Source organism: Prionailurus viverrinus, chromosome E3, assembly GCF_022837055.1.
Source record: "Prionailurus viverrinus isolate Anna chromosome E3, UM_Priviv_1.0, whole genome shotgun sequence".
Lineage (NCBI taxonomy): Eukaryota > Metazoa > Chordata > Mammalia > Carnivora > Felidae > Prionailurus > Prionailurus viverrinus.
This window is the reverse complement of record NC_062576.1, coordinates 41,590,865-41,614,535: the sequence shown is the minus strand read 5'-3', so window position 1 is coordinate 41,614,535 and position 23,671 is coordinate 41,590,865. Positions and strand designations below refer to the sequence as shown.

The following is a 23,671-nucleotide window of genomic DNA, read 5'->3' as shown; positions in this document are numbered from 1 at the left end:
GCCCTCTGTGAGGAGGGCCGGAGGGGAGCCAGGTAAGGGTGGCTGGAGTGAGATCTGGTCCAGGTGGCGGAGCTGTCCTGAGGCCTGTGATGAGGTTGGCTGAGCCCACTGATGGAAAGTCTGCAGGCCCTGGGGCCGTGGTGAGGATGCCACCATCTCGTGGGCAGATGGGGCCTGGGGAGAGACATGTAGAGCAGGTGTGAGGCAGGAGACCCTCTGGGAGGTGGTACTAGCAGGGGATGGATGACGTGGGTAACGCCATGCGGGCAGTGGGAGGAAGAAGAGAGCCCTCAGATGAACTTGGGAGTGTTTAGGCTTAGCACCACATGCCTATGTCTCTCCCCTTGTAACCAGTATGTTGTAATCCTTAGGTGATTTTCTGAGGCTAGACATGTAGTTAAAACAGGAAGTTGTTTAAGCCTTCACCCTTTTGGACAAAAAGTTTGATGGTGGTTTCATGCACATTTTGGCCTCTGCTCCACCTCCAGTGCCTTTGGAGGCTTCCTGAATGGAGCACATTCACTTGCCCCCAGCCATGCTCCTCAGGACCTCCCTGGGCCAGTGCACCTGTGCCCAGGACCCTTGGAATGGCTTTGTGCTCCAACAACTTTCGGTAAACCTTTGGGGGAAATCCAAGTATATGCTTTTTCCTCTGTGTTTTAAAATCCAGTATGATTTCCCTGACTCATCAATTATTTAAAAGTTATTTTAATTTCTAAGTGTATTTTTTTTAATGTTTATTTTTGAGAGAGAGAGACAGACAGAACATGAGTGGGAGAAGGGCAAAGAGAGAGAGGGAGACAACAGAATTCGAAGTAGGCTCCAGGCTCCGAGCTGTCAGTACAGAGTTCGATGTGGGGCTCGAACTTGTGAGCCATGAGATCATGACCTGAGCTGAAGTCGGATGCTCAGATGCTCAACTGCATGAGCCACCCAGGCATCCTGGTTTCAAAAGGTATTTTAAAATCTCACAGCCTGGAGCCTGCTTCGAATTCTGTCTCTGCCTCTCTCTGCCCCTCCTCTGCCCCTGCTCTCTCTTTCCCTCAAAAATAAGTAAACGCTAAACAAACAAATAAAAATCTGGTCATTAGGGGCATTCAGGTGGCTTACGTTGGTTAAGCATCAGACTTTGTGGTTCAGGTCGTGATCTCAGATTCATGAGTTCTGGCCCCGTGTTGGGCTTTGCGCTGTCAGCCCTGAGCCTACTTTGTATTCTCTGTCTCCCTCTCTCTGTCTCTGCCCCTCCGCTGCTCGTGTTCTCTCTCTCAAAAATAAATAAATAAACATTAAAAAAAGAAAAAAACTTGAAAAAAATCTTGTCATTAGTTTTAAACCTAATTGTGTGTGATAGAGAATGGGATCTCTGTGTTCACTTTTTTTTACGTTTATTTATTTTTGAGAGAGAGAGAGAGAAGGAGGGAGTTGGGGGAGGGGCAGAGAGAGAGGGAGACACAGAATCCGAAGCAGGCTCCGGGCTCTGAGCTGCCAGCACAGAGCCCGACATGGGGCTCGAACCCACAAACCACGGGATCATGACCTGAGCCAAAGTCGGGTGCTTAACTGACTGAGCCATCCAGGCGTGCTTCTCTATTCACTCTGTTCCTTGTTGAGTTTATTTCGTGGTGTGCCACACAGCCGGGTCTCACACGTGTTGTGTGTGTGCTTGGTGGAATACTTACTCTCTGACCAGAGTACACGGGCTCATGCGTGTACGGTTGAGACTTCCTGTGTTTGTCTGTTTGATCTCGGTGTCACAGGGAGGAGACGCACGTCTCACAAACGTGGTGGCATCATTAGTTTTAGATGGCTTTATTTCACCCTCGTGCTGGTTTGATGGTGATGGAGTCTGAGGAGCTCAGAACCGGTAGGTCAGTGGAGAAGGCTTCACTGCTCTGCCTGATGGTTTGGGGGTAAGAAGGCGACAGATGTACAGAGGCCAAGCCTAAGTCCCCAGAAAGCAGTTAACATTGCCGGGAAAACCAAGAAGGCTAAAAAGAGGGAAAACGTGCTTCTAGAATACTGCGTGGCTGGGCAATGAATGCCGTTTTACACAGTCATAGTAATTAAACAGATTAACCGTTTATGTAACCAATGACTGGGACTTAACCATTTTGGAAGGTTAGGAGAGGGAAGGTGGAGAAGCTAATGCTAAAATCCTCAAGTACTATGCAGGATGTTGGAAGAAAATTCTAGAATCCAGGAATTCACAGGAACTACTTAGAAACACTATGTAGAGGGACAAGGACGACAGGCTAAGGGTGTGAGGACTGCCTTGTGCTGCCTCAGCCTGTCAGCACCGTTCCGTTCTCCGGCCCCAGGAGTGATGATGTGTGCCCCCTAGGTTTGTCGTGACCACTGTCCGTCACAGACAGGAACCCATCTCCCTGGGTGACCACAGATGCACAGCGTGCTGGTCACGCCTGTCAGGTGGGAAGCTTGGTGTGTGGGCTTACTGATGGCACAGCCACAGCAGCATCCATGGGCTTCCTTGGGTCTGGGGGATTGAGCAACACAGATTCCTCTGAAGAGTTGGGGCTGGGAACAGCAGTGGCAGCTGGTCCCGTGGGTCTGGGCAGGAAAGAACCCAGTGTGGCAGCCAGCCAGGTGGCCGGTGCCGTCCGTGTGGCTCTGAGGCCCTCTCTCAGCCACAGTCCAGGATTCTGTGGGCAGGCTGGTGGCTGGTCTGCTCTAATAGGCACAGTTCATGCAAAATGGAGCTCGTCTGGAGGAGTTCCTGGAGGGTCGTGACCTGGGAGTCAGCAAGCGCTCCTGGAAAACTTGTGACCCGCTGACGCCTGGCAGGGGAGAAGAGCCATCCCTGCACAGGCTGATTCTTTATCTGCAGAGAAGGAGGGGCTGCTGGCTGTTGCCCCGTGGGGCCGTCTCGTGGGTTGCATGTGTCTTGAAGTTGAGTGACTCAAGGAGCACATGGGTATCGGTGTGGTGTGAGAAGTGGCCTGTGTCCTTGAGTCCTGACCTCACCCTGACTCACTGAGACAGGGCCTCTGCCTGCACCTGCCACCCCTCCTCCCTCCTGCTTGCCTTTGTGTGGGCTGTCCCCCTGTGTCTGTCACAGGAGCTGGCAGAGGGGAGCCTGAGGTGAGGCCCTGGGAGGGTCCTGGGCTGTGCCTGAGAGGAGCTGGCTGGAGTTGCTCTAGCCCGCTCTCCCCTGGGGCCCCCTCTCTTGGCTCCCCTGACCAGGGATACCTGGTCCCTCCCCACCCTCATGGCACCTGGCCAGCTGCGTTCTGTCTGTCCAGTGCTGCAGCTGCACTGCCTTTTGAACCTGGGAGCAGTGCCTCGCTGCTCTGAGCTTCTAAGTCAGGATACCACAGCGAAGTCCTGCCTCGGGCCGGCCCACGCACCACACAGAGCACCCACAGGAATTGTTTGAGTCTCAGTATTTTCTCATTCTTGCTGGTAATAGTTCCACTTTGGTTTAATTAAAAACAAAAACCTCCCAGTCAGTCCCAGAGTTAGCATGCATGCTCCAGGAAATAGTGCTGTGTGTTTTCCTTTGGCGAGAACATTCTGGAATAGAAGCGTCCCCAGAGGGCGAGGCTTGGTCTCAATGCGATGCCACATTGCAGGTGATGTCCCCCTGCCTGGAATTTAGCCTGCACAGAGCAGACCCCTGCTCCCGAAGTGAGGTGGTGGGCCATGGGGGCGCATTCTGCTGCCAGGGTGCATGGCAGAGGGGCTCTGGCCAGAGGCTGGGCTGAGGGGAATTGTGGCGACGAGAGCTTGAAGCAGACGGCGTGAGGGCCGCAGCCAAGGGAGGCACGGCTGAGGCCCGTGAGGAGTGCGGGTACAGATATCATCGAGCCGGACTGATCTAGGCTCCAGGGACACAGCCCATGTGGAAGAACAGTGTCCCCTGCCCCTGGGAGCTGGCTTTCCAGTGGAGGACAGCCCACAGACAGCGAGGCACAGCAGCTACAGGAGGAGGGTGAAGCAGGGGTAGGGGTGCCTGAGTACGGCGCGTTGGCGTGTTTGGGGGCTGCAGGGAGGCCACCGTGGCCAGGTTGGGCAGGCGGGGTCAAAAGGTGGAGGTGAAGGCACTGGGGACACGGCCAGGCTGTGGGCAACGAGGGAGGACTTGGACTTCCCCACAGGGTGGGTGGGTGAGTGGCCCCTGGGCTCAGTGCCAGCTCACAGGGACCGCATCCGAGAGTGGGCGTGAGGCGCTGGGCCTCCAGGTGTCCACAGCCCATGTGGGCTCAGGGGAGGCCGTGTTGGTGGGGATGCCCCACCTGCATCGGACATACTGCCAGGTGGTATCAGGGACTCAGGCTTTGTTTTTCTTTTCTCTGTAGTTTGACTTCATCTTTTAAGTTTCATTAGGAAAGGAGACTGAAAATAAAATCGTAATGAAAGCAAGTCAAAGCTGATTTTGAAGTTGTGACGTGATAGCATTTGGGAGGGTGCAGCATGTGATCACGGACCCACATTCCATGGAGCTGTCTCCGGTGCTCCTCCAGCGTGCGGGTGGCCTGTCTTGGCCAGCGGGCCTCTTCTGCACCCAGGGGCGACACAGCAAGGGACGCGGTGTGTTGACCCAGTTTGCAGTGAAGCACAGGGAGATTTTCACTGTCATACCACAGGCCTGCCTTATTTCAGGAATAGAATGAGTCCGGGCGGGAGGGTGGGGGGGGGGGGCGCTGCAGATTGCTACAAATAGGCCATTACACTGGCTACGCCCTCCCCCAAGCTCTGGAAGAGTGGGATGAATGCACATTAAAAATGTCCACTTAACTGAAAATTGTTTTAATTCACATGAAGAAAACTTACAGAACAATCATACTTAGTTCCCATGAGGAATATGGCAGCACTAGCTTTGTCCCCACCCCCCCTCTCCACAGTGTGGGGCAAGACCATTTGTCCACCTCTGGAGGCTGAGCACAATCCACATCTAGAACCATCGGTTGTGTTTTGAGAGCTTTGAATTTTGTGTTTCAGGCTTCGGAGGGCAGGGAAGACTTAACATCTGAGAGGGGACATAGGCCAAAGACAGCTTAGCTTTTTACAAAGACACGTGCACGGGGGTGATTGGGGCCCTCCACCCCCTGCCCCAGAAACCCCAAACTTGTGTCCACAGCAACCTTCACCGCGTCACCTGCACCAGAGACCCCACCTCTCAGTACAGGGGCCCCGGTGTGTGGGCTCCCATGCTCCTCCTTGCCTGCTGCCATCCGCCCCACTGGGATACTTAACCACACTCCTGGGGAAAATGGTGCGAAACAACAGCAACAAAAGTGCCCGTGATTCTTAAAGGCCACATAGGAGTTTTTTTTGGCATAAGGGCTTTGATCAGTACTGCAAAGTAGCTTTGAGTTGACAAAGGCATCTCATAATTGCGCGATACATAAATATTTCAATTTACACTGTTGTTAAGGGAAAGCATTATTCTGTTTAAATTGAGAGTCCTTTATTAAAAAAAATTAATGTTTATTTTTGAGAGAGAGAAAGAGAGAGGGAGACAGAGCGTGAGCAGGGGATGGGCCGAGAGAGAGGACGACATAGAATCCTAAGCAGGCTACAGGCTCTGAGCTGTCAGCACAGAGCTGGACGTGGGGCTCGAACCCACGAACTGTGAGATCATGACGTGAGCTGAAGTCGGATGCTTAACTGACTGAGCTACCCAAGCAACCCAAGAGAGTCATTTAGAGACAGGACAGAATGGCCGTGGGTCCTGCCGTTGCCGTGTGGTGAAGGGCCCTTCAGTATCTGTTCTCCCTTCCCTGCTTACCGGGGCTCTTGCGGTAACTTCGAACCACTGAGTCTTCAGAGCCTGGCTGGAGGACATGGGGATGGCTAGCAGCATTCTCCCCATGTGGTCCCATTGGCAGAGTTGTCCTCTGGGGGCGACTGGCTGTCTCTGTTGGAAGGGCTTGTGACTCTTGATCTTGGGGTTGCAAGTTTGAGCCCCACGCTGGGCATAGAGCTTACTTCAAAAAATAAAATAAATAAGGGACTGATGTTACGTTAGATCATGTGAGATATATTAAATAACTTATGTACTTAAAATATTTTTTTTAAGTTTACTTATGTATTTTGAAAGAGAGAGAGAGAGAGAGAGAGAGAGAGAGAGAGAGAGAGAGAGAGAGAGAGAATGAATCCCAAGCAGGCTCCGCGCTATCAGCACAGAGCCTGACACGGGGCTCAATCCCACAGATCGTGAGATCATGACCTGAGCCAGAATCAAGAGTCGGACACTTAACCAACTGAGCCACCCAGGCGCTCCTAAGTGATGCATTTTAAATAAGTAATTCCTATTATGATCTGTGTTCTGTTCATAACACTGACACCAAGTATGTGGGATTTCCTCACTCAGTGATTCTCCAGTTCTCTGGGATCTCCAGTTCTCTAGGGACACCAGCTGGGTGTCCCACAATTTAATTTGCTCTGACACCAACTGTCAGAGTTCGTGAAGACCCCACTTCACCCTCCTGGGCCACCCACACTTCTCTCTGACCTGACAATGAATCCGGGGTCCTCAGTACCCCTCCCCCAGGTGTGATAATTTGCTATAATGGCTCATAGAACCCAGGGAAACACTTTACTTACCATTAGCAGTTTACTCACAAGGTTACAAAGGAACAGCTAGATGAAGAGGTATATGGGGTGAGGTGTGCAAGGGTCTGGAACCAGGGGATTCTACCCCATGGAGTTTGCGCTCACCTCCCGGTATGTTGGTGTGTCCACTCACCCCTTTATTTTGGATTTAAAATTTTCCTTATTATAAGACATTTATTGCTAAAGATAAAGTTTAGCAAAAATGAAGGCAATAAAAACTGCCAGCGAGCCCAACACCGAGCGCAAGATGCTATTTTGGTATAGTTCCATCACACCTACATGGCCCCAAACACACACAGTTTTAAAAAATTTAAATCTGGTACCTGATACTTTTTAAAGCCCGTGAACAGTGTCATGGGCTTGAGATCTTGCTCCTTCTCTTTTGCAGTGCTGTTGGGGGTCTAAAGAAACAAATGTTTTATCATTCTGCCTCTACACCACCTCTCTGGGGGGAGAGGGCACGTGCTTCCCCATCGTAACCATGCTGCTTTCTCCCCTGGGCTTCTCACTGGCTGTCCCGAGCAGGGCTCGCCTTCACCCCTCTGGCGCCTTCCCCCATGGCCTCTGGGGCTGGTCTAGGCTTCCTGCTGAGTACTGGGTCTTCTCTCCTGCAGAGTCTGATGGCCAGCTGTGCGGGGTTGCACCTGCCCAGGACGAGGAGCCGCCCGCCTGCCCCGATGAGTTCGACGACTTCGTTACCTTTGAGGCAAGTGGTTCTCACTGAGGGGCTGAGAAGGAGTTTGATGTGACACGTCTTCCTTTCTGCCCTCTGAATCCCACTCCACTTAGTGGTACCGGGGATATTTCTGCAGGAAGTGGAAGGGAGGGCAGGGCAGGGCTCACTCTGCAGCCCTGTGTCCGCGGCCAGGGGCTGGGGGGCTCCTGGTTGCGGCAGAGGGTCGGCAGGTGTCTGCTCCACCACTGCTCACCTGAGATCATTGACGGCGGTCCCCTTGGGGCCTGTTGTCAGCAGAGAGCTGGGCTGGGCTGGTAGGGCTCTCCAGTGCTATTGCTGTCACCTTCTGCCAGGCTGCCAAGCAAGGCCAGAGCAGAGGTCTTGTGTAAGGTTTTCATGTTACCGAATTTCAAGTCGTTTCTGGGGTTTAGGGACTTGTAACACCTCGTGCTCCTTTGCCACCTGCCTCTAGGGTTGCTATGGTTACATGGTGTCACCTGCAATTGTGGGTGTTTTGTTCTCTGCATGGCAGGGCGGAGGTCTGTGAGCACAGTCACAGGAGGCTACCACAGTTTTGTCCCCCCCCCCGCTCCGGTTGGAGGGGTGAGCCGATGCTGGGACAGCCCATGTGGCTGGACCTGCAGTTTTTTCTTATTAAAAAAATACATTAGGGGCGCCTGGGTGGCGCAGTCGGTTAAGCGTCCGACTTCAGCCGGGTCACGATCTCGCGGTCCGTGAGTTCGAGCCCCGCGTCAGGCTCTGGGCTGATGGCTCAGAGTCTGGAGCCTGTTTCCGGTTCTGTGTCTCCCTCTCTCTCTGCCCCTCCCCCGTTCATGCTCTGTCTCTCTCTGTCCCAAAAATAAATAAACGTTGAAAAAAAAAAAAAAATTAAAAAAAAAAAAATACATTAGAAACTCCTGAGCGCCTGAAGAGCTGTGGGGAAGGTGGTGATGGTAGCCACCAGCCCCTCAGTCCTCTGTTGCTCAGAGGGGTGCAGGGAACAGGGCCAGGCTGTGACCTGGTGGCTGTGAGCCTTGGTGCCTTGGTAAAATGAGGGAGTTGCACAGAGTGGCTTCTCATAGACCACAGGGACTCACTACTTTCCTTTGGGGTCTTGTGTCCTGGCTCTGAGAGGCTGCTCCAGGTATTGGTCAGACCTCGGATAACATAGGTTCACTTTCTGACCATCTCTTCTGCTGGCATAGACCTCTGGGCCAACTGGGAGCATTCACCACAGCTTTGTCCCAGAGTACCAGCCAAGTGTGAGCCTCCCGAGGGCAGGGACCACCCCACCTTGCATCCTGTTTGGTGAGGTTGGTGTGTTCATTTTGCGTGTGACTTTGTGGGGTGTCAGGCCCGGTCCTGGCATTGGGCACCAGATGTCACATGGGGCATGTGTGGCCAAGTAGGGGCTGCAGGAGGGCAGGATTCTGATGCGTCACATTTCAGATGGGCTGCCAGACCCTGTGATGTAGTAGGGTGGCTGCTCTCATGACTGGAGTGGGGCTGGCTCCCTTTCCAGCAAGGTGGAGAAGCCTCTTTGCAGTTGGACACCCCTTGAATTTTCCAGGAATGTACCTAAGGTCAGGGGAGTCCTTCTTTCCTTGTTTAGAGCATCTGAGGGGTCACAACACTTCTGCAGTCAGTGACCATCAGACCTCTATCCCCCTCCCAGCGGAGCCCGAGCACCTACATCAGGATCTTCTGCTCTATCCTTGTCTCAGGTTTCTGCTGGATCATCATAGTGGGTGCAGTGGGTTGAATAGTAGTCTCCTGAAAGGTACGATCACTCGGAACCTGTGAACGTGACCTTATTTGGAGATAGGGTCTTTTTTTTTTTTTTTTTAACGTTTATTTATTTTTGAGACAGAGAGAGACAGAGCATGAACGGGGGAGGGGCAGAGAGAGAGGGAGACACAGAATCGAAAACAGGCTCCAGGCTCTGAGCCATCAGCCCAGAGCCGACGTGGGGCTCGAACTCACGGACCGCGAGATCGTGACCTGAGCTGAAGTTGGACGCTTAACCGACTGCGCCACCCAGGCGCCCCGGAGATAGGGTCTTTGTGGATGTAATAAGTTGAGGGTTTCGAGATGATATCATTCTGGGTAGTAGGCTGGGCCCTGAATCCAATGACTGGTGTCCTTAGAAGCCAGGAGAAGACACACAGGGGCAGTGTGCTGATGCAGCAGACGCTGGAAAGATGCAGTCGGGGCCACCAGGAGCTGGACGAGGCAGGAGGGAGCCTCCCTTGGAATCTCAGGAAGAGCTTACCCTTGCTGGCCGGAATACATTCCTGTTGTTTGAAGCTGCCCGGTTTGTGGTCATTTGATGTGGCTGCCCCAGGACACTGATACAGGGTCACTCAGGGTAGTAGGAGGCATCAACACATTTTGTACTTCCAAGAGTTCATTTGGTCCAGAAGTGTGGGAGCCTCTGATGTTGGGGCTGCCTCTTGAACCCTGAGCAGAGCAGACCCGGGGGTCCTGTCCAACTCCGCATCTTCCCGTCCTTGTGCAGGTGGATCCCCGAGGCCCACAGGAGTGTGGTACCCTTGGGGGTACCAGCTCCCGCCTTGCGCTCGCTTGTCACCTTTGGAAGGCATGGTGGGAACCCGATGTTTCAAAGAATGCAAATTTCAAAGGATGCTAATTTGTTTTTCATAAAGGAGGATAAGGTTATGTTTTGTTACTTAAAAAAAATTAATACACTTTGTATTTTAGCAGTTTTAGCTTTACAGAAAATGAAGCAGATAGTACGGAGAGTCCCCATTCTCCCCTGTACACACGCGCACGCACGCGCGCGCGCACGCACACACACACACACACACACACACACACACACACACAGTTTCCTTCATCATGAATGTCTTGCATTAATTAGTGTGGTGCATTTGTTATAACTGATGATCCAGTACAGATCTGTTGCTGTTAACAAAAGCCCACTGTGTACACTAGGGCTCCCTCATGGTGGTTTTAACAAGTGGACAAGGTCATGTGTGCCCTGTGTAGTATCCTGCCAAGGAGTTTCACTGCCTTCCGCATGCTCTGCTTCCTGGACTCACCCTTCCTTCCCCGATAGCACCTGGCAGCAACTGACCTTATGCTGTATGCATAGTTCTGCCTTTTCCAGAATGTCACAGAGTTGGAATCCAGTGTGTGGCCTTTGCTGCCTGGCTTCTCTTGCTTAGTAATGTGAATTTAAGGCCCTCCCCCCAAAAAAGGCTCTTCCGTGTCTTTTTATGATCTTTAGGTGTAACTTTCAGGGGACTGGGACCAGGTACTGTGAAACTTCTAGAAAGATGTTCTTTTAAAAAAGCTTGCATGTCATATAATCTTCCAAGTTCAAGGGCACCTGGGTGGCTCCATCATTGAGCCTCTGACTTCAGCTCGGGTCGTGATCTCGTGGTTCACGGGTTCGGGCCCATGTTGGGCTCGCTGCTGTAAGTGCAGAGCCTGCTTTGGATCCTCTGTCCCTGTCTCTCTCTGCCCTTCCTCCTCCACCCCCTCGTGTGCACGTACACACTTTTTGTCTCAAAAACAAACATTTAAAAGAAAAAATTTTGGTAAAAATATGGGTGGAAGATATGGGCATTACTTGCAAATCTTACCCTCTTCTGGTGACCTTCAGAGATAAATAAGCTTTGTAATGACTTCTGGCCCAGCACGCAGCGGTGTGGGGGCAGGGGTGCTTTGCAGTCCACTGGTGGGCTGCTCCGGGGTCCCCCCCCCCCCCCCCCCGCTTCCTGTAGGCTCCTTGCTCGAGTCACCCCTAGGAGAGTTACGACGTGGCCTCCCTGAGGAGTGGGGAGGGGTGAGGGCAGCAGTGAGGGGAGGGGAGGGGACGAGGCAGGCATGCAGGGAGGAGTGCCCCAGGCCCTGCAGCGTGCTGGAGGGGGGGGTGGAGCTCTGCCCCCAGGGTTTCTGGAAGGGCCATGACCATGGGAGGGTCAGAGAACTGGCACAAACAGAAATGATAAGAACTGTCCCTGCTGTGCCTTCTCTGTCCCTCCCTCTTCCTACCAAGGCCCCTAGAGGAAAGAGCTTCCTTAATAAAATGATGGCGACCGTGCCTTTTCTGTAAACTGTTACAACAGAGGTTTGAAAGTCAAGAACAAAAGCCACTGTTTTGAGCAGTGACTGTTAAAAACCCAACAAGGACACTTCCTGAACTTTGCCCCCTCCCCCCCCCCCCCCCCCCCCCCCCCCCCGTCAGTCAGCACAGCAGGACGCTTAATGGAGCGTGTCTGGGAGCAGGTTAAACTTTTTTCTGAGGCTTCATCGTTACCTTCAGGGGAGCACGAAGGTTTTGCTGAAACGCCAGCACCACTTGCAGATAGGAAGGCCGCAAGGTTAGTCGAACGAAGCTAGTGACTGATCTGGACAGATGTCCCCAGTATTTCCGTGGGAGGAATTCTGAGTATTTTCTGGGGGGAGGGCGTCTGTTTCGGAGAGCACACCCTTCCTGGGGCTGGTGCGTGGAGCCCACTGAGGCTGCCCGGGCTAGCGCCCGCAGGTCACAGAAACAAACAGTCACCGTCCCACAGAGGGGCCATGACCTGGACAGTGAAGACCCTGGGCAGTGTTGGCCACATGGGAGCCCCTCGCCAGTGGCTCTGAACCCTGCTTCCTTGTAACCGGTGACATCATTGCTAGCGTGTGGCACAGCTGTCCAGGTGCACTTGATTTTCAAGTGAGTTCATCCCAGCCTGTGAGTTTATAAGTACTCTGAAAGTGGATAGCATAGATTTGTGTGCTTCAGGGCAAAGTTGGGTCCCTTGTGGTAGCAAATTTGAGCTGATGGGGCAAGTCTGTGAGCTTGTCCCGTGTCTTTAGACTGCCCCCCCCACCCCCCCCCCCCCCCCCACCCCGAGGTGAGCTCTGCCTGCTTCTCTGAAAAGACAGATGCTTACCTTGCTACTCTGGAAAACTGCCTGGCTTGCTGGGATTTTTTTTACGGCATTCTTGAATCGTAAAAGTTGACCCTCAGAGGGTGAGGAGGTGTAGAACACGCAGCTCCTGTGCCCTGGGGCTCTGACCGCCCGGTAAGAGGCTATTTGCAGCTCAGCACCCCCAGCGGGTGCCTGACACTCCAGGACCCGACCTCCTCCGGGACACTGTTTATAATTTGGAGTGTAAGTGCAGACATGAAGCCTTCAGTGAAATGGGAAACAGGGCTCATCTCTTTGACTCTCCTTCTGTGTCGGAGGAATGGCTTTGCTTGAGGAACAAGGAGTGGAGGGTGGAGGGGAACATTCGCCCTGCCCTGCCCTACCTGTTTAAAAGGTGAGTGAGTTCCCTAGAGCAGAGTTCCATGCCCAGCCTGTGGCGGGCCGCTTTGTGACCCCTTTGCCTCCTTGTTTCTGTGTCCGTGGACAGGGACTTGCACCCACAACTGTCCTGGCTAAGCCCCAGGGAGGGTTTAGGCCACAGCCCCAGCCTCACTTGTGCGATTCGGGTGGGCTCCTTGCACACAGAAGAGACAGGCCCGAGTGCCTGGACCCTCCTTCCCTTCCTGGGGGTCCTCAGCTCACGCCGAGCTGCCCATCGAGGGGTCGGGGTCCATGTGGGCCAGAGAGGAGCATTGTGGGGAAAGGGCGCTCAGCCCCCTGGCACACGCTAAGCTGCCTGTCGAAGGCAGGGGGTCCATGCGGGCCAGACAGGACCATCTTGGGGAGAGGGCCCTCAGCCCCCTGCCACACGCTGAGCTGCCCGTCGAGGGCACGGAGTCCATGAGGGCCAGAGAGGAGCGTCATGCTTTTCAGAGGTGCTGGTTCGTTGGTTTTTTTAAAAGCTGACCTCAGGGGCGCCTGGGTGGCGCAGTCGGTTAAGCGTCCGACTTCAGCCAGGTCATGATCTCGCGGTCCATGAGTTCGAGCCCCGCGTCAGGCTCTGGGCTGATGGCTCAGAGCCTGGAGCCTGTTTCCGATTCTGTGTCTCCCTCTCTCTCTGCCCCTCCCCCGTTCATGCTCTGTCTCTCTCTGTCCCAAAAATAAATAAACGTTGAAAAAAAAATAAATTAAAAAAAAAAAAAAAGCTGACCTCAGGAGTTAAGTCCTGTTTCCTGTTCTGTCTAGGAAATCATCTCAGGGTCCCCAGTCAGTGTCTGGGGGCCCCTTGATGGACCTGTTTGGTGGGGATTGGAGGGTGTGGGTCTTGCTGGCTTCCCAGGTGTGAGGACTAAGTAGTCAAGGTGAGCAGGGCTGCATGGGACTATTTTGCAGACGAGGAATTGTTTTCTTTTAGGAGTTTTCGTCTGGATACTAATAGCCAACACTGGTCTTTGTTGTTGTTTGAAGTCTAGGGGGTGGGGGAGGTCTTCCTCCCGCCATTGGGTGATTCTCGGGCAGCCCCCCCTTTGTGAGTGTGCGGTGTCACCTGGGCAGTAAACCAGCAGCCACCCCTCAGCAGAAGCCAGGAATTGGCTGTGAATTTTGTGCCTGCTCTGTTGTGCCTACCCTGAGGGCCAGCCCTGACTTTGAGGAGCCTGCCTAGCTCACCCTGCCCGTCTCTGCCCATGCTGCCCATCCGTGGAGCAAAGAGCCAGTCCTGAGCCTGGCAGAAAGTGGTACCTGCTCATTGATGGTGATGTTAAACAGTATTAGAGGCCATGCCTCTGAAAGGGATTTCCTGGTTTCAGGTTTTGAAGTGAGTGCTTTTTAGGAGTTCCTTAGTTGCCTTAGATTCCAAGGAAGATTTGGTTTTCCTTTGGAAACATAGGTAACGAGGTAACGTCAATGAGTGCCTGCTCTCACATTATTCTGTTTCATTCTGGCCTTACAGACATTGGGCAGGGATTCTGCCTCCCCAGGGACTGGCGGGCCCCACAGTCCTCCAAGTTTCTGTACCTGTCTATGTGGTCTCTTAATCCCAGTCCCACTTGACAGGACTCAGAGTGGTTGGGACCCCAGTGCAGGGGCATTGGGCTGGTGGATGGGCTGGCCACGGATGGACCCTGGCCTGTCATTGGCGTGCTCGGCTCTTGCCAGCTCGACCTGGGCCCTTCACGCCTCTTCGATGGGACAAGGCACCCCGGGAATGCAGCCAGGAGAGGCCCTCAAAGCTAGCGGAGGATGGGGGGCTTTTTGTTACCAGGCACATCTAAGCACACTGTCCCCTTGTGACACCAGAGCAACTGGACAGAATGCACTTTCTTCCAACTCCTTCTCTGGAATCTCACTTGTTTGCAAGTGGTTAACCTCAGATTTTTTTGAGCCTGAAATGTTGGCTCCTTTCCCTAGCCAGTGCACTTGCATTGGAATTACAGCTGAGGTTGTAAATTGAAAATGGCCTGTTGAATAGTTCTTTGGATTTAAGTCATTTGCGCTGCCAGACCCTGTGCTGGGTGCTGGGTCCTTAAGAGTGGAAATAAAGGTAGGTTCTGTGGAAAGATCTTTAACCAGTGAACACAGTGGGTTGGTTAAATAATTGATGGGTTAGAATTTTGAGGTTAAACCACGTACTTGAATTTCAAAGCGGTAACCTGAACATACATAACACATATTGATGGTGACTTTTTAATTGAAAAACGCATGTTCTTATACCGTTCTTTGGATAGAAATAATTTCAGTGCTGGTAGCCATATGGGTGGTTCCACTCACACTTAATCCTATGGCGTTGGATACCTCCTGTTTTGGGTAACCTCTACAACTAACTTTCAAAATTGCTTTAGTACTTACTCTGCTTTGGAACATGTGCTATGTTTCAGTTTTCAAAAATATTGGATTGTTTTGTAAGCTAACGTTTCTGTTTAGAGGTGCTTTGGGGGCCCTGCCTGAGGCTGTCTCTCCACGCTGTCTCTTCGATGCCTGCAGCAGAGCACTGTGTGGGGCGTCGGGGTTTACTGACATGTGACCATTTCAGGGTGTGGGACTGACCCTTGGCGCTCTCTCCTAGGCCAACGAGGTGACAGACAGCGCATACATGGGTTCCGAGAGCACCTACAGTGAGTGTGAGACCTTCACCGACGAGGACACAAGCACCCTGGTGCACCCTGAGCTGCAAGCCGAAGGGGATGCCGACAGCGCCGGTGGCTCAGCTGTGCCCTCCGAGTGCCTGGACGCCATGGAGGAGCCTGGCCACGGCGCCTTGCTACTGCTCCCAGGGAGGTCAGTACCCTGCCCCTGCACAGCACAAGCATTGGTTGCAAGACACCAACCGAGTGGCTGTGCCCGAAGGGCAGATTGGGTTTGTGGACGGGTTGGTGTCAGAGAGCGATGCAGTCATTGTGGGATGAGCCCATGCTCCTTGTGGCCCCGAGCTGGCTCCCAGCCCCCACGGACCTCCCTGCCTGGAGGTGCTCCTCCTGCTGGCCGCAGATGACCCTGGCTAGACATGTTGCACAACTTCCTTGGCTGTAGAGAGAAACCTGATCCTGGATTTCTCACCGAAGTTCTTAGAAACCAGGGCAGGACACCATATTCAGGGCACATCTCCCAGCAGGATCTTAGAACCCACTTGTCTTTGTTGCACCCCTGCCCAGATCTGTTTTCCGCCCTCCCCGCCCCTGCTCCAGGCATCCCCCTGTGATTGAAGACCAGCGAGGGGAGAGGGCAGAGTCCGACAGGTTCTGGGTGGCAGTTTGCCTCTGCTGCGTGGGAAGCCATCATACTTAGCTGCTTTGGAAGTGGTTTGGTTTTATTTTGTTTTGCCTGTTTTATTTGATTTCACTTTTTGTTTGGCCCTCACAGAGTTTTTGTTTTTTTTCTCTTTAACTGCAGTATGGCATACTGGCCTGTGAGTGCAGCCGTCATAGGTATACGGACCCGCCAGCAGCCTCACAGGCGCCCTCTGCCTGGCGCTTAGGAAGAGTAACTACCCAGTGGCGCCTGGGTGGCTCATTCTTGATTTCTGCTCAGGTCTTACTCTCACAGTCCATGGGGTCAAGTCCCGCATTGGGCTCCATGCTGACCGTGCAGAGCCTGCTGGGAATTTTCTCTCTCCCTCTCCCTCTTCGCCTCTCCTACTCATGTGTGCATACACACTTTCTCAAAATAAATAAATATACTTTAAAAAGTAACCACACAGGATTGTAGCCTTGTTACACCTGGCTGCTTTTGCTTCATGTTGTGGCTGTTACGGTTCATCCAAATTTTTGTATAGTTGTCAGTTACTTGTTTTCATTATTACTAGAGTTTTCCGCTTTATGAATGTGCTGCAGCTTTTTATTTTAATTCATTGTTGGTGGCCATTTGGGTCGGGTTTACAGCTTTGGTTCTGTGAACAAAGTTCCTATAAACACCACGTGTCTCGTGGCCTGTTTGTACCCAGGAGTGGGACAGTGCTGCATGTGCGTGTTGGGCTGTGAGGCTCCCCCACCAACTGCAGTCTCACAGGTACGGATGGGGCTTCTCGTAGTTACCTGCCTGCCAGCCACCTGCGGGGCTCTGGTCACTCCCCGTCCTCCACAGCGCCTGGGCTTCGCTGCTTTCTCATGTTCCTTCTCCAGAGGGCATGGAGCTCAGTGTTGGTGTGGGATATTCTTAGTCGCATTTCCTTGGTGAGTGCCTTTTCTTGCGTTTAATGCCCATTTGGTGAAGATCCTTTTTTGTGAAGTGCTTGTTCAAGTCTTTTGCCCCACTTATTTATTGCAGGGATCTGCAAACTTTTTCTGTAAAAGGCCAGATAATAAATATTTTTTGGTTTGCAAGCTGTATAGTCTCAGCAGCCAAGTTCTGCTGTGAAGTGGAAAGTGGCACAGCTCGTGTCTGTGTCCCATTCCTACTTTCCCAAAACAGGCCATGGATGGGATTTGGGTTCTCCTGATCTGTTGGGTTGTCTTTTTCTTACTGATTTGTAGGAATTCTTTATATATTTTAGATATGAGTGCTTTCTCTGGGATGTGTATTACAGGGATGTGTTTCCTACTCTGTAGGTTGCCTTTGCACTTTCCTGCTAGTGTCTTTGAGGAACATGTGTTTTTAATCTTACTGTGGCCCGGTTCAGCCATTCCTATTTTGTGGCTAGCACCTCTGTATTGTTCTAAAAACCTTTGCTTACTGAGGCGCCTGGTGGTTCAGTCAGTTAATGGCTCAGGTCATGATCTCATGGTTCCTGGATTTAAGCCCCACGTTGGGTTCTTGCTGACAGCTCGGAGCCTGGAGCCTGCTTTGGAGTCTGTGTCTCCCTCTCTGCCCCTCCCCCATTCGTGCTCGTTCTCTGTCTCTCTCTCAAAACAAACATATAAAAAAAAAATCTTTGCTGACTTCACACAACTATGATGTTTACTTTGTTTCACCTCTGTGTTCAGATCTGTAATCTCCCCATAACTGACTTTTTGTGTGTGGTGTGAGATAGGGGTCATCTCCCAAATGGGTATCCATTCAATTCAGCCTCAGTTTTGAAAAGATTCCTCCTTCCCTCACTGTCTGGTGTCACCTTGGTCCTGCGAGGTGAGGTGGCTGAGTGTGTGGAGCTGTGTCTGGACTGTGCACTCTGTTCTGTCCATTCTCAGATCGGTACCACATAGTCTTGGACTCCAGCATGTTGTAGATTGTACTGTCTGTGTAAGTCCTCCAGCCTTGTTCTTCAAGGCTGCAAGGCTGTGTTGGTGCCTTTTGGCCCTTTGGCCTTTCCATGTGGGTTTTAGAATCATCTTGTTGGTTTCAGGACAAAGGCATTCGCTGGGATTTGGGTTAGGGTTGTGTTCATTATAGATGAATTTGGGGAGAATCAACATCTTCACATTGTCAGATCTTCAGTCTTTGAATATAGTATCTCTGTCCACGTATCTGAATTTCAATGCATTTATGTATATGCCTCAGGATGATGAGAAGTGAGATCATCCCCATCTCAGTTTACTCAGGTTTCCTTGTTCCTGAAAGCGAGTGTGTGTAAGACCACGGGATTTGTCCTGAGTGGCTTCAGGACTGCTTTGTGGGCACGTGCATTTCTGGGTGGGCAGTGGGCGTGTGCTCCGAGGGTTGAGCAGCCGTGATGGTCTTGGGGGCGTGCACAGGGACCCATTTCTGTCCCTGACTCTGCCTGTGAGACCCTCACTTGGTTCCCCGAGGCCCCTTTCCCCTTTGGAAAGGGGCAGCTCTCAGATTCGTGTGCCCTTTAGTGGTGATGAGCTTAATCCAGCCCTGGTGGAGGTGCTGGTGGAGCCACAGCTGTTTTTTGTCGTCCCTGGTGAAGCGCTGGGCCTCCCAGCACTGGCTCGGCCTCTGCCAGCCTCCGGCGGTGCTGGGGCACCTGGTGCTCTGGAAGCTCTGGAAAGCGGGTGTGCAGGAATGACCTCTCTCTCCGAAGGATGGGTGCTAGCAAACCCTTCACCTTCCCTGCTTGGAATCCTGCTGTTCTGAACTTCACATCCCAGCAGACGTCTGCGTGCACACTCTCCAGCAGTTGTGTGAAGACAGCAGCTGCTGGTAGGGGCACAGGTGCATTTGCAGGAGACACGCTGAAGTGTACGGTGAACTCCCGGTTTCGAATACTTGTTACAGAATAAAGAATAAAGAGTCTTGCTTCTGAAATGATGATATTTGGGATATGTTAAAATGTATTGTTAAAATCAATCTCACCTCTTCATTTATTTCTTTCTAATGTGGCTACCACAATGTTTGAACCCAAGCCTGTGGCCAGTAGCACATCTCTGCTGGAAGGTGCCATCACAACATCGGTTCTGGAGCCACCAGTCACAGTGCGCTACTTTTGTGTTGCCTTTGCAGATCCCACCTGCACAGCCAGTCCGTCGTCACGGTGATAGGTGGCGAGGAGCATTTTGAGGACTATGGTGAGGGCAGTGAGGCAGAGCTGTCCCTGGAGACCCTCTGCAATGGGGAGCATGACTGCAGAGACCCCGCTTTCCTCACCCCCAGGTAATGCAGCCCTGCACTGCCCTGGCATGTGTGTGTGTGTGTGCACACGTGTGAGGAAATGTGTGCACGTATGTATGTCAGAGAACATGTGTGCATGTATGCACATATGTGGGAGAACATGAATGTGTGACTATCCGTATGAACACATGTGAGACCATGTGTGTGCTTCCGTGCACACATGTGTGAGACCACGTGTGCGCGTGCGAGAGAACATATATGCATGTATCGGCACACACGTGTGAGAGAGCATGTATGTGTGTGTCCTTGTGTACACACGTGTGGAAGACCATCGCGTGTACATGTGTGGGAACATGTACATGTATGTACACATGTGAGAGAGACCACATGTACATCATGTATCTGCACGTGTGAGAGAACGTGTGTGTACGCGTGTGAGAGAAAACACCTGTGTGTCCGTGTGTACATGTGTGTGAGAACATACGTGTATGTATCCGTGCGTACACGTGTGTGTGAGAGAGAACATTTACGGTCTACTCTCAGCGATTTCAAGTACATGATACCGTGTAGTTACCACGTTCTACGTTCGAGCCTTAGACCTTACTCCTCTTGCAGCTGCACGTTTGTACCCTTTGATCAGCCTCTGCGGGGGCTTTAACATTGCAAGTGATTGTTTGGATTCATGCCCAAATTGTCTGGAACGTTCTGCATGAGTAGGCCGAGGTGCTAGGTCTAAAGGGTGAGACCTTCGCTCATGGAGTAGATCCTCTCCAGCCCACGTTTCTCTTAGGGCTCCGCGTGTGTCCAAACAAGGGGCCTGTGGACCTGGCAGTCTTTTGCTGGTGACTGGCCCATCTGAGGACATGCCTGCCTGTGCCGGCGAGGTCCCGCCTGGCTCAGCGGCTGCTCTGCCCCAGTCGCGGATCCGCTTGGCGCCAGGTTCCTCAAACCCTCTCTATTTGCCGACAGCGGAAGCCGAGTATCTCTGAACCTGCAACCGTGAGGCCCTTCTTTTGCCGAGACCGTTGCCCTGGCCCAGAGGACCTGCGGCCCGGGAGAGGGCCTCTGTGGCGAGCCTCTGGGAGTTGGTGTGAGCGAAATATGTGCGTGGGTTTAGCAGCTTTTCTTTCCACGTGCGTGTTCGTGGTGGTGTGAGGCAGAGGCCAAGGACTGGACGCTGCTAACCCCGTGTCTGTCTAGTTGGGGAGTCTTTCTGGTCTGCTCGTCTGTGCCTCCCAGCCAGCCTTTTCACTGTTTTCTGTCTCAGGTGTAACTTCTGCGCTACCACTAATATTTCCCTTCAACCTGTCTTCACGTGGAACTTCCAAACCAGCTTCCAAAAGCCAGCAGGTCCTAATGTCTCATGGACATCACTGCCTTCCTGCTTTCATCTTCCTGTAGTGTCCCGCCAGTGCCGTGAAAGTCCATTTAAATTAGATCACAGGGAGGAAAACAGAATCTTGAGTTATTTTATTTAGCCAATTAATTTATTTTTGAGAAAGAGAGCGTGTGCATGTACAGGGCGGGAGCACAGAGAGAGGGAGAGAGAACCCCAAGCAGGCTCCATGCTCAGCACAGAGCCCGACGCTCAGTCTTAGGACCGTGGCATCATGACCTGAGCCAAAGTCAAGACTCAGACGCTCAACCTACTGGAGCTACCTAGGTGCCCCTGAATCCTGAGTTTTTAATGAAGGCCTTAAAAATGACAGAATTGTTGGTGATCATCATCCATGCATAATTCTGACACTGGTGGGCTTTAGAGCAGCGAGTCAAGGAGCTGCAGTACAGTAAGTTAAGCCCCACCTGGAGACGCGTGCTTTGCTCTCACACTGGTGTGTTTTTGACAAAGGACAAGGCAGCAGCATCTCCAGTCATTTCACTTCTTGTTAAAGAAGAGTTTGTGTTTTACAATGAAGCCCATGGGCTACGTATTTCCTCTGAGCACCTGACCAGGAAGGAGCAGATGTGTGGCCAGCTGGTGTGTGTCACCGGTCCTAGAGGTGACGCTTGAGGGAGGTGGGCTCACAGCAGTCTAAAAGCAAGAGCCAGAATGTTCCATAGCCTGACACAGTGCTTTTGTCCAGCCCCTCTGTGGGGTCACAGATAACCTGATGGGTCCTTGCTGTCTTCTGAACTGACACTTCTCGTCTTTCTAGCACTGATCCGCTTGCCGCAAAGCTGCACAGCATCCTCACTGATGAGGCTTTTGAGTTTTACTGTAGCCAGTGCCACAAACAAATCAACCGCCTTGAGGATCTTTCTGCTCGCCTGAACGATCTTGAAAAGAATAGGTAACTGACTAGTGCCTGGCCTTGCTCTGTTCAAGTGGGAGGGAGACTGCAGTTACCCACAGCTCCTGCCAGTGGGTCTGGCTGGAGGCGCTGCTCTCTCGGCTGGGCTGAACCGCAGCCCGGAGGCAGGACCCCTCCCCTGCTCCCCCCCCACCCCAACCCTGCATGTGCTGAGCGTCTGCCCTCCTCGCCCTGTGCATGTGCCACCCTGGGTGTGTGCTGCAGCCTGAGCCACTGCTTCTGTTCCCAGGGGAGGAGACTCCCTTCCCATGCTGTGTGTCCTGGGAGAGGGAACCCAAAGTAGGAAAGAGAGTCTGCACCCGGAAGAGATACATGTTTCATTTTACTAAAAGGTTTCTTTAACTGGGAGTCACATGAAAGAGCTTTGGGAAATTTAAAGTGAGATTTGGTCTTTAAAAAAAAAACAAATTCGTAACAGCTTTCAGGAGTATATGTTTACATCCAGTGAGCTCTTCCTTGAACTTACTACTTTATGTTGTTGGGTTTTTTTTTTCCTCTATATGTTGTTTCTTTAAAGTTTTTTTATTTTTTTAAATATATTTTTAAAAACGTTTGTTAGTTTATTGTGAGAGAGAGTGAGCACATGCACTCAAGCAGGAGAGAGACAGAGAGAGGGGGAGAGAGAATCCCAAGCAGGCTCCACACTGCCAGCACAGAGCCCGTGTGGGGCTTCAACCCACAAACCATGAGATCATGACCTGAGCTGAAGTCACGAGTCAGATGCTGAACCGACTGAGCCACCCAAGTGCCCTTAAGATTTTTATTTTTAAGTAATCTCTACACCCAGGGTGCCAACTTTGCTACCCTGTTTTTAAAATAAGCAGCCGGGACCCAGCATGTGTCTGCTGCTCCCTGGCCTTGGTCATCCCCGGTCTGTCCCTCCTCCCCGTCTCCCAGTTCTGGTTTGTGTCAGAGTGTTAGCCTCCCTCTCAGCCATCTGTACCCAGCCCTACTCAGGTTGGAGCTCCAGAAGGAGACCGTTCCTTTTGCTGGATCCCCACAACTTCACACCCTCCAGTTAAAGAAAACATGTTTGAGTAGCTTGCCCATATTGACATCCATGGAGCATATTGTTGATTTAGGCCCCAGGCCAGCAGAGTTGGTGAGTGACCCACAAAGAGCTCTCACACTGGGCAGGAAGGGATGGTTTGTGCTGGTCAGTGGTGTGGGCTCCCAGGCGGCAATCTCAAGTGGCTGTCTGAAAAAGAGGCGACATGGCTGGTGGGAGGTTACATAAAATGTGGCAGAAGGGCAAGCCATCCTGACAGCTTCAGCCTGTTTAGAGTGTTTTGTTTTTTTTTTTAACTTTTTTTTATTTATTGTTGAGACAGAGACAGAGCATGAATGGGGCAGGGGCAGAGAGAGAGGGAGACACAGAATCGGAAGCAGGCTCCAGGCTCTGAGCCATCAGCCCAGAGCCCGTCGCGGGGCTCGAACTCACGGACCGCGAGATCGTGACCTGGCTGAAGTCGGATGCTTAACTGACTGAGCCACCCAGGTGGCCCTAGAGTAGTCTTCTAAAAATTCCTCCTCTGTCTTGAGGAGCCTGCCCCCTTAGGGCCTCAGCCCAGGGCAGCTCAGTCTTCCTGGTGGGTCCCCGTGGCTGAGAGCCCTGCTGTGCTCCTGACCGGCCTCCAGTTCCAGCTCAGGACATCTGATGTCTTCACCCCTTTGTCTTACATTCTGTGCAATACTCACCACACAGACTGCAATCCAGCAAATGCCCAGTTGGGTGGAGAAGATTCTTTGTGGCCAGTCAGAAGCCTCAGAGGGGAGTCTGGGGGGAGGTCCCAGCAGTACCGATGAGAACCTAGCCTTCCAGGGAGACTTGGGGGAACTGTGGCAACTAGGGATTTCAAAGACCCACTGGGCTCTTCCGTAGGGAAAACTAGTCTTCTTTTCTTGTATGTGGTTAGCTGGGTGTTCAGTGCTCCAGGAAGGTCCCTCCACCCGACTGGTGAGGGGTCACCTGTCTTTCCCAAATGGAGACTGCTGTCCTGCTAAGTGGGTTTGAGTACAGGAATGCCATCTCTGTTCTTGAGAGTAAGCATGAAGACGTGTCTCATCTCTCATTTCTGAAGACTTTTGATGCAGAAGTGATCTTTTGCCATGTTGAGAACCTGCCGCATAACGGCCAGGGTCGCCTCTCTTAGGGTCCCCTTTTGAGAGGGGGAGCCTGGGATGTGGCTAAGTGTGGCCGGCAAGTCTAGTGGGGCCTTCTGTCCAGTCTGAGCCATTCCCTGAGAAAGACCCTACCAAGGTGGGTTCATGTGCCATTAAAATAGTTATTCTCATCAAGACACAACTGTCAGGAAAGTTGTCCTGAACACTGA

At 52.2% G+C, this 23,671-nt stretch overlaps 1 protein-coding gene across 1 annotated transcript in view; it reads left to right on the top strand.

Moving 5' to 3' along the window:
- RAB11FIP3 (RAB11 family interacting protein 3) overlaps window positions 1–23,671 on the top strand; it is an 82,507-nt gene that overhangs the window by 44,278 nt on the left and 14,558 nt on the right. The window contains exons 3-5 of the mRNA XM_047837430.1: window positions 7,191–7,282; window positions 15,146–15,357; window positions 18,919–19,068. Of these exons, the coding sequence (XP_047693386.1) occupies window positions 7,191–7,282; window positions 15,146–15,357; window positions 18,919–19,068 (454 nt within the window). The remainder of the gene's footprint in view (window positions 1–7,190; window positions 7,283–15,145; window positions 15,358–18,918; window positions 19,069–23,671) is intronic.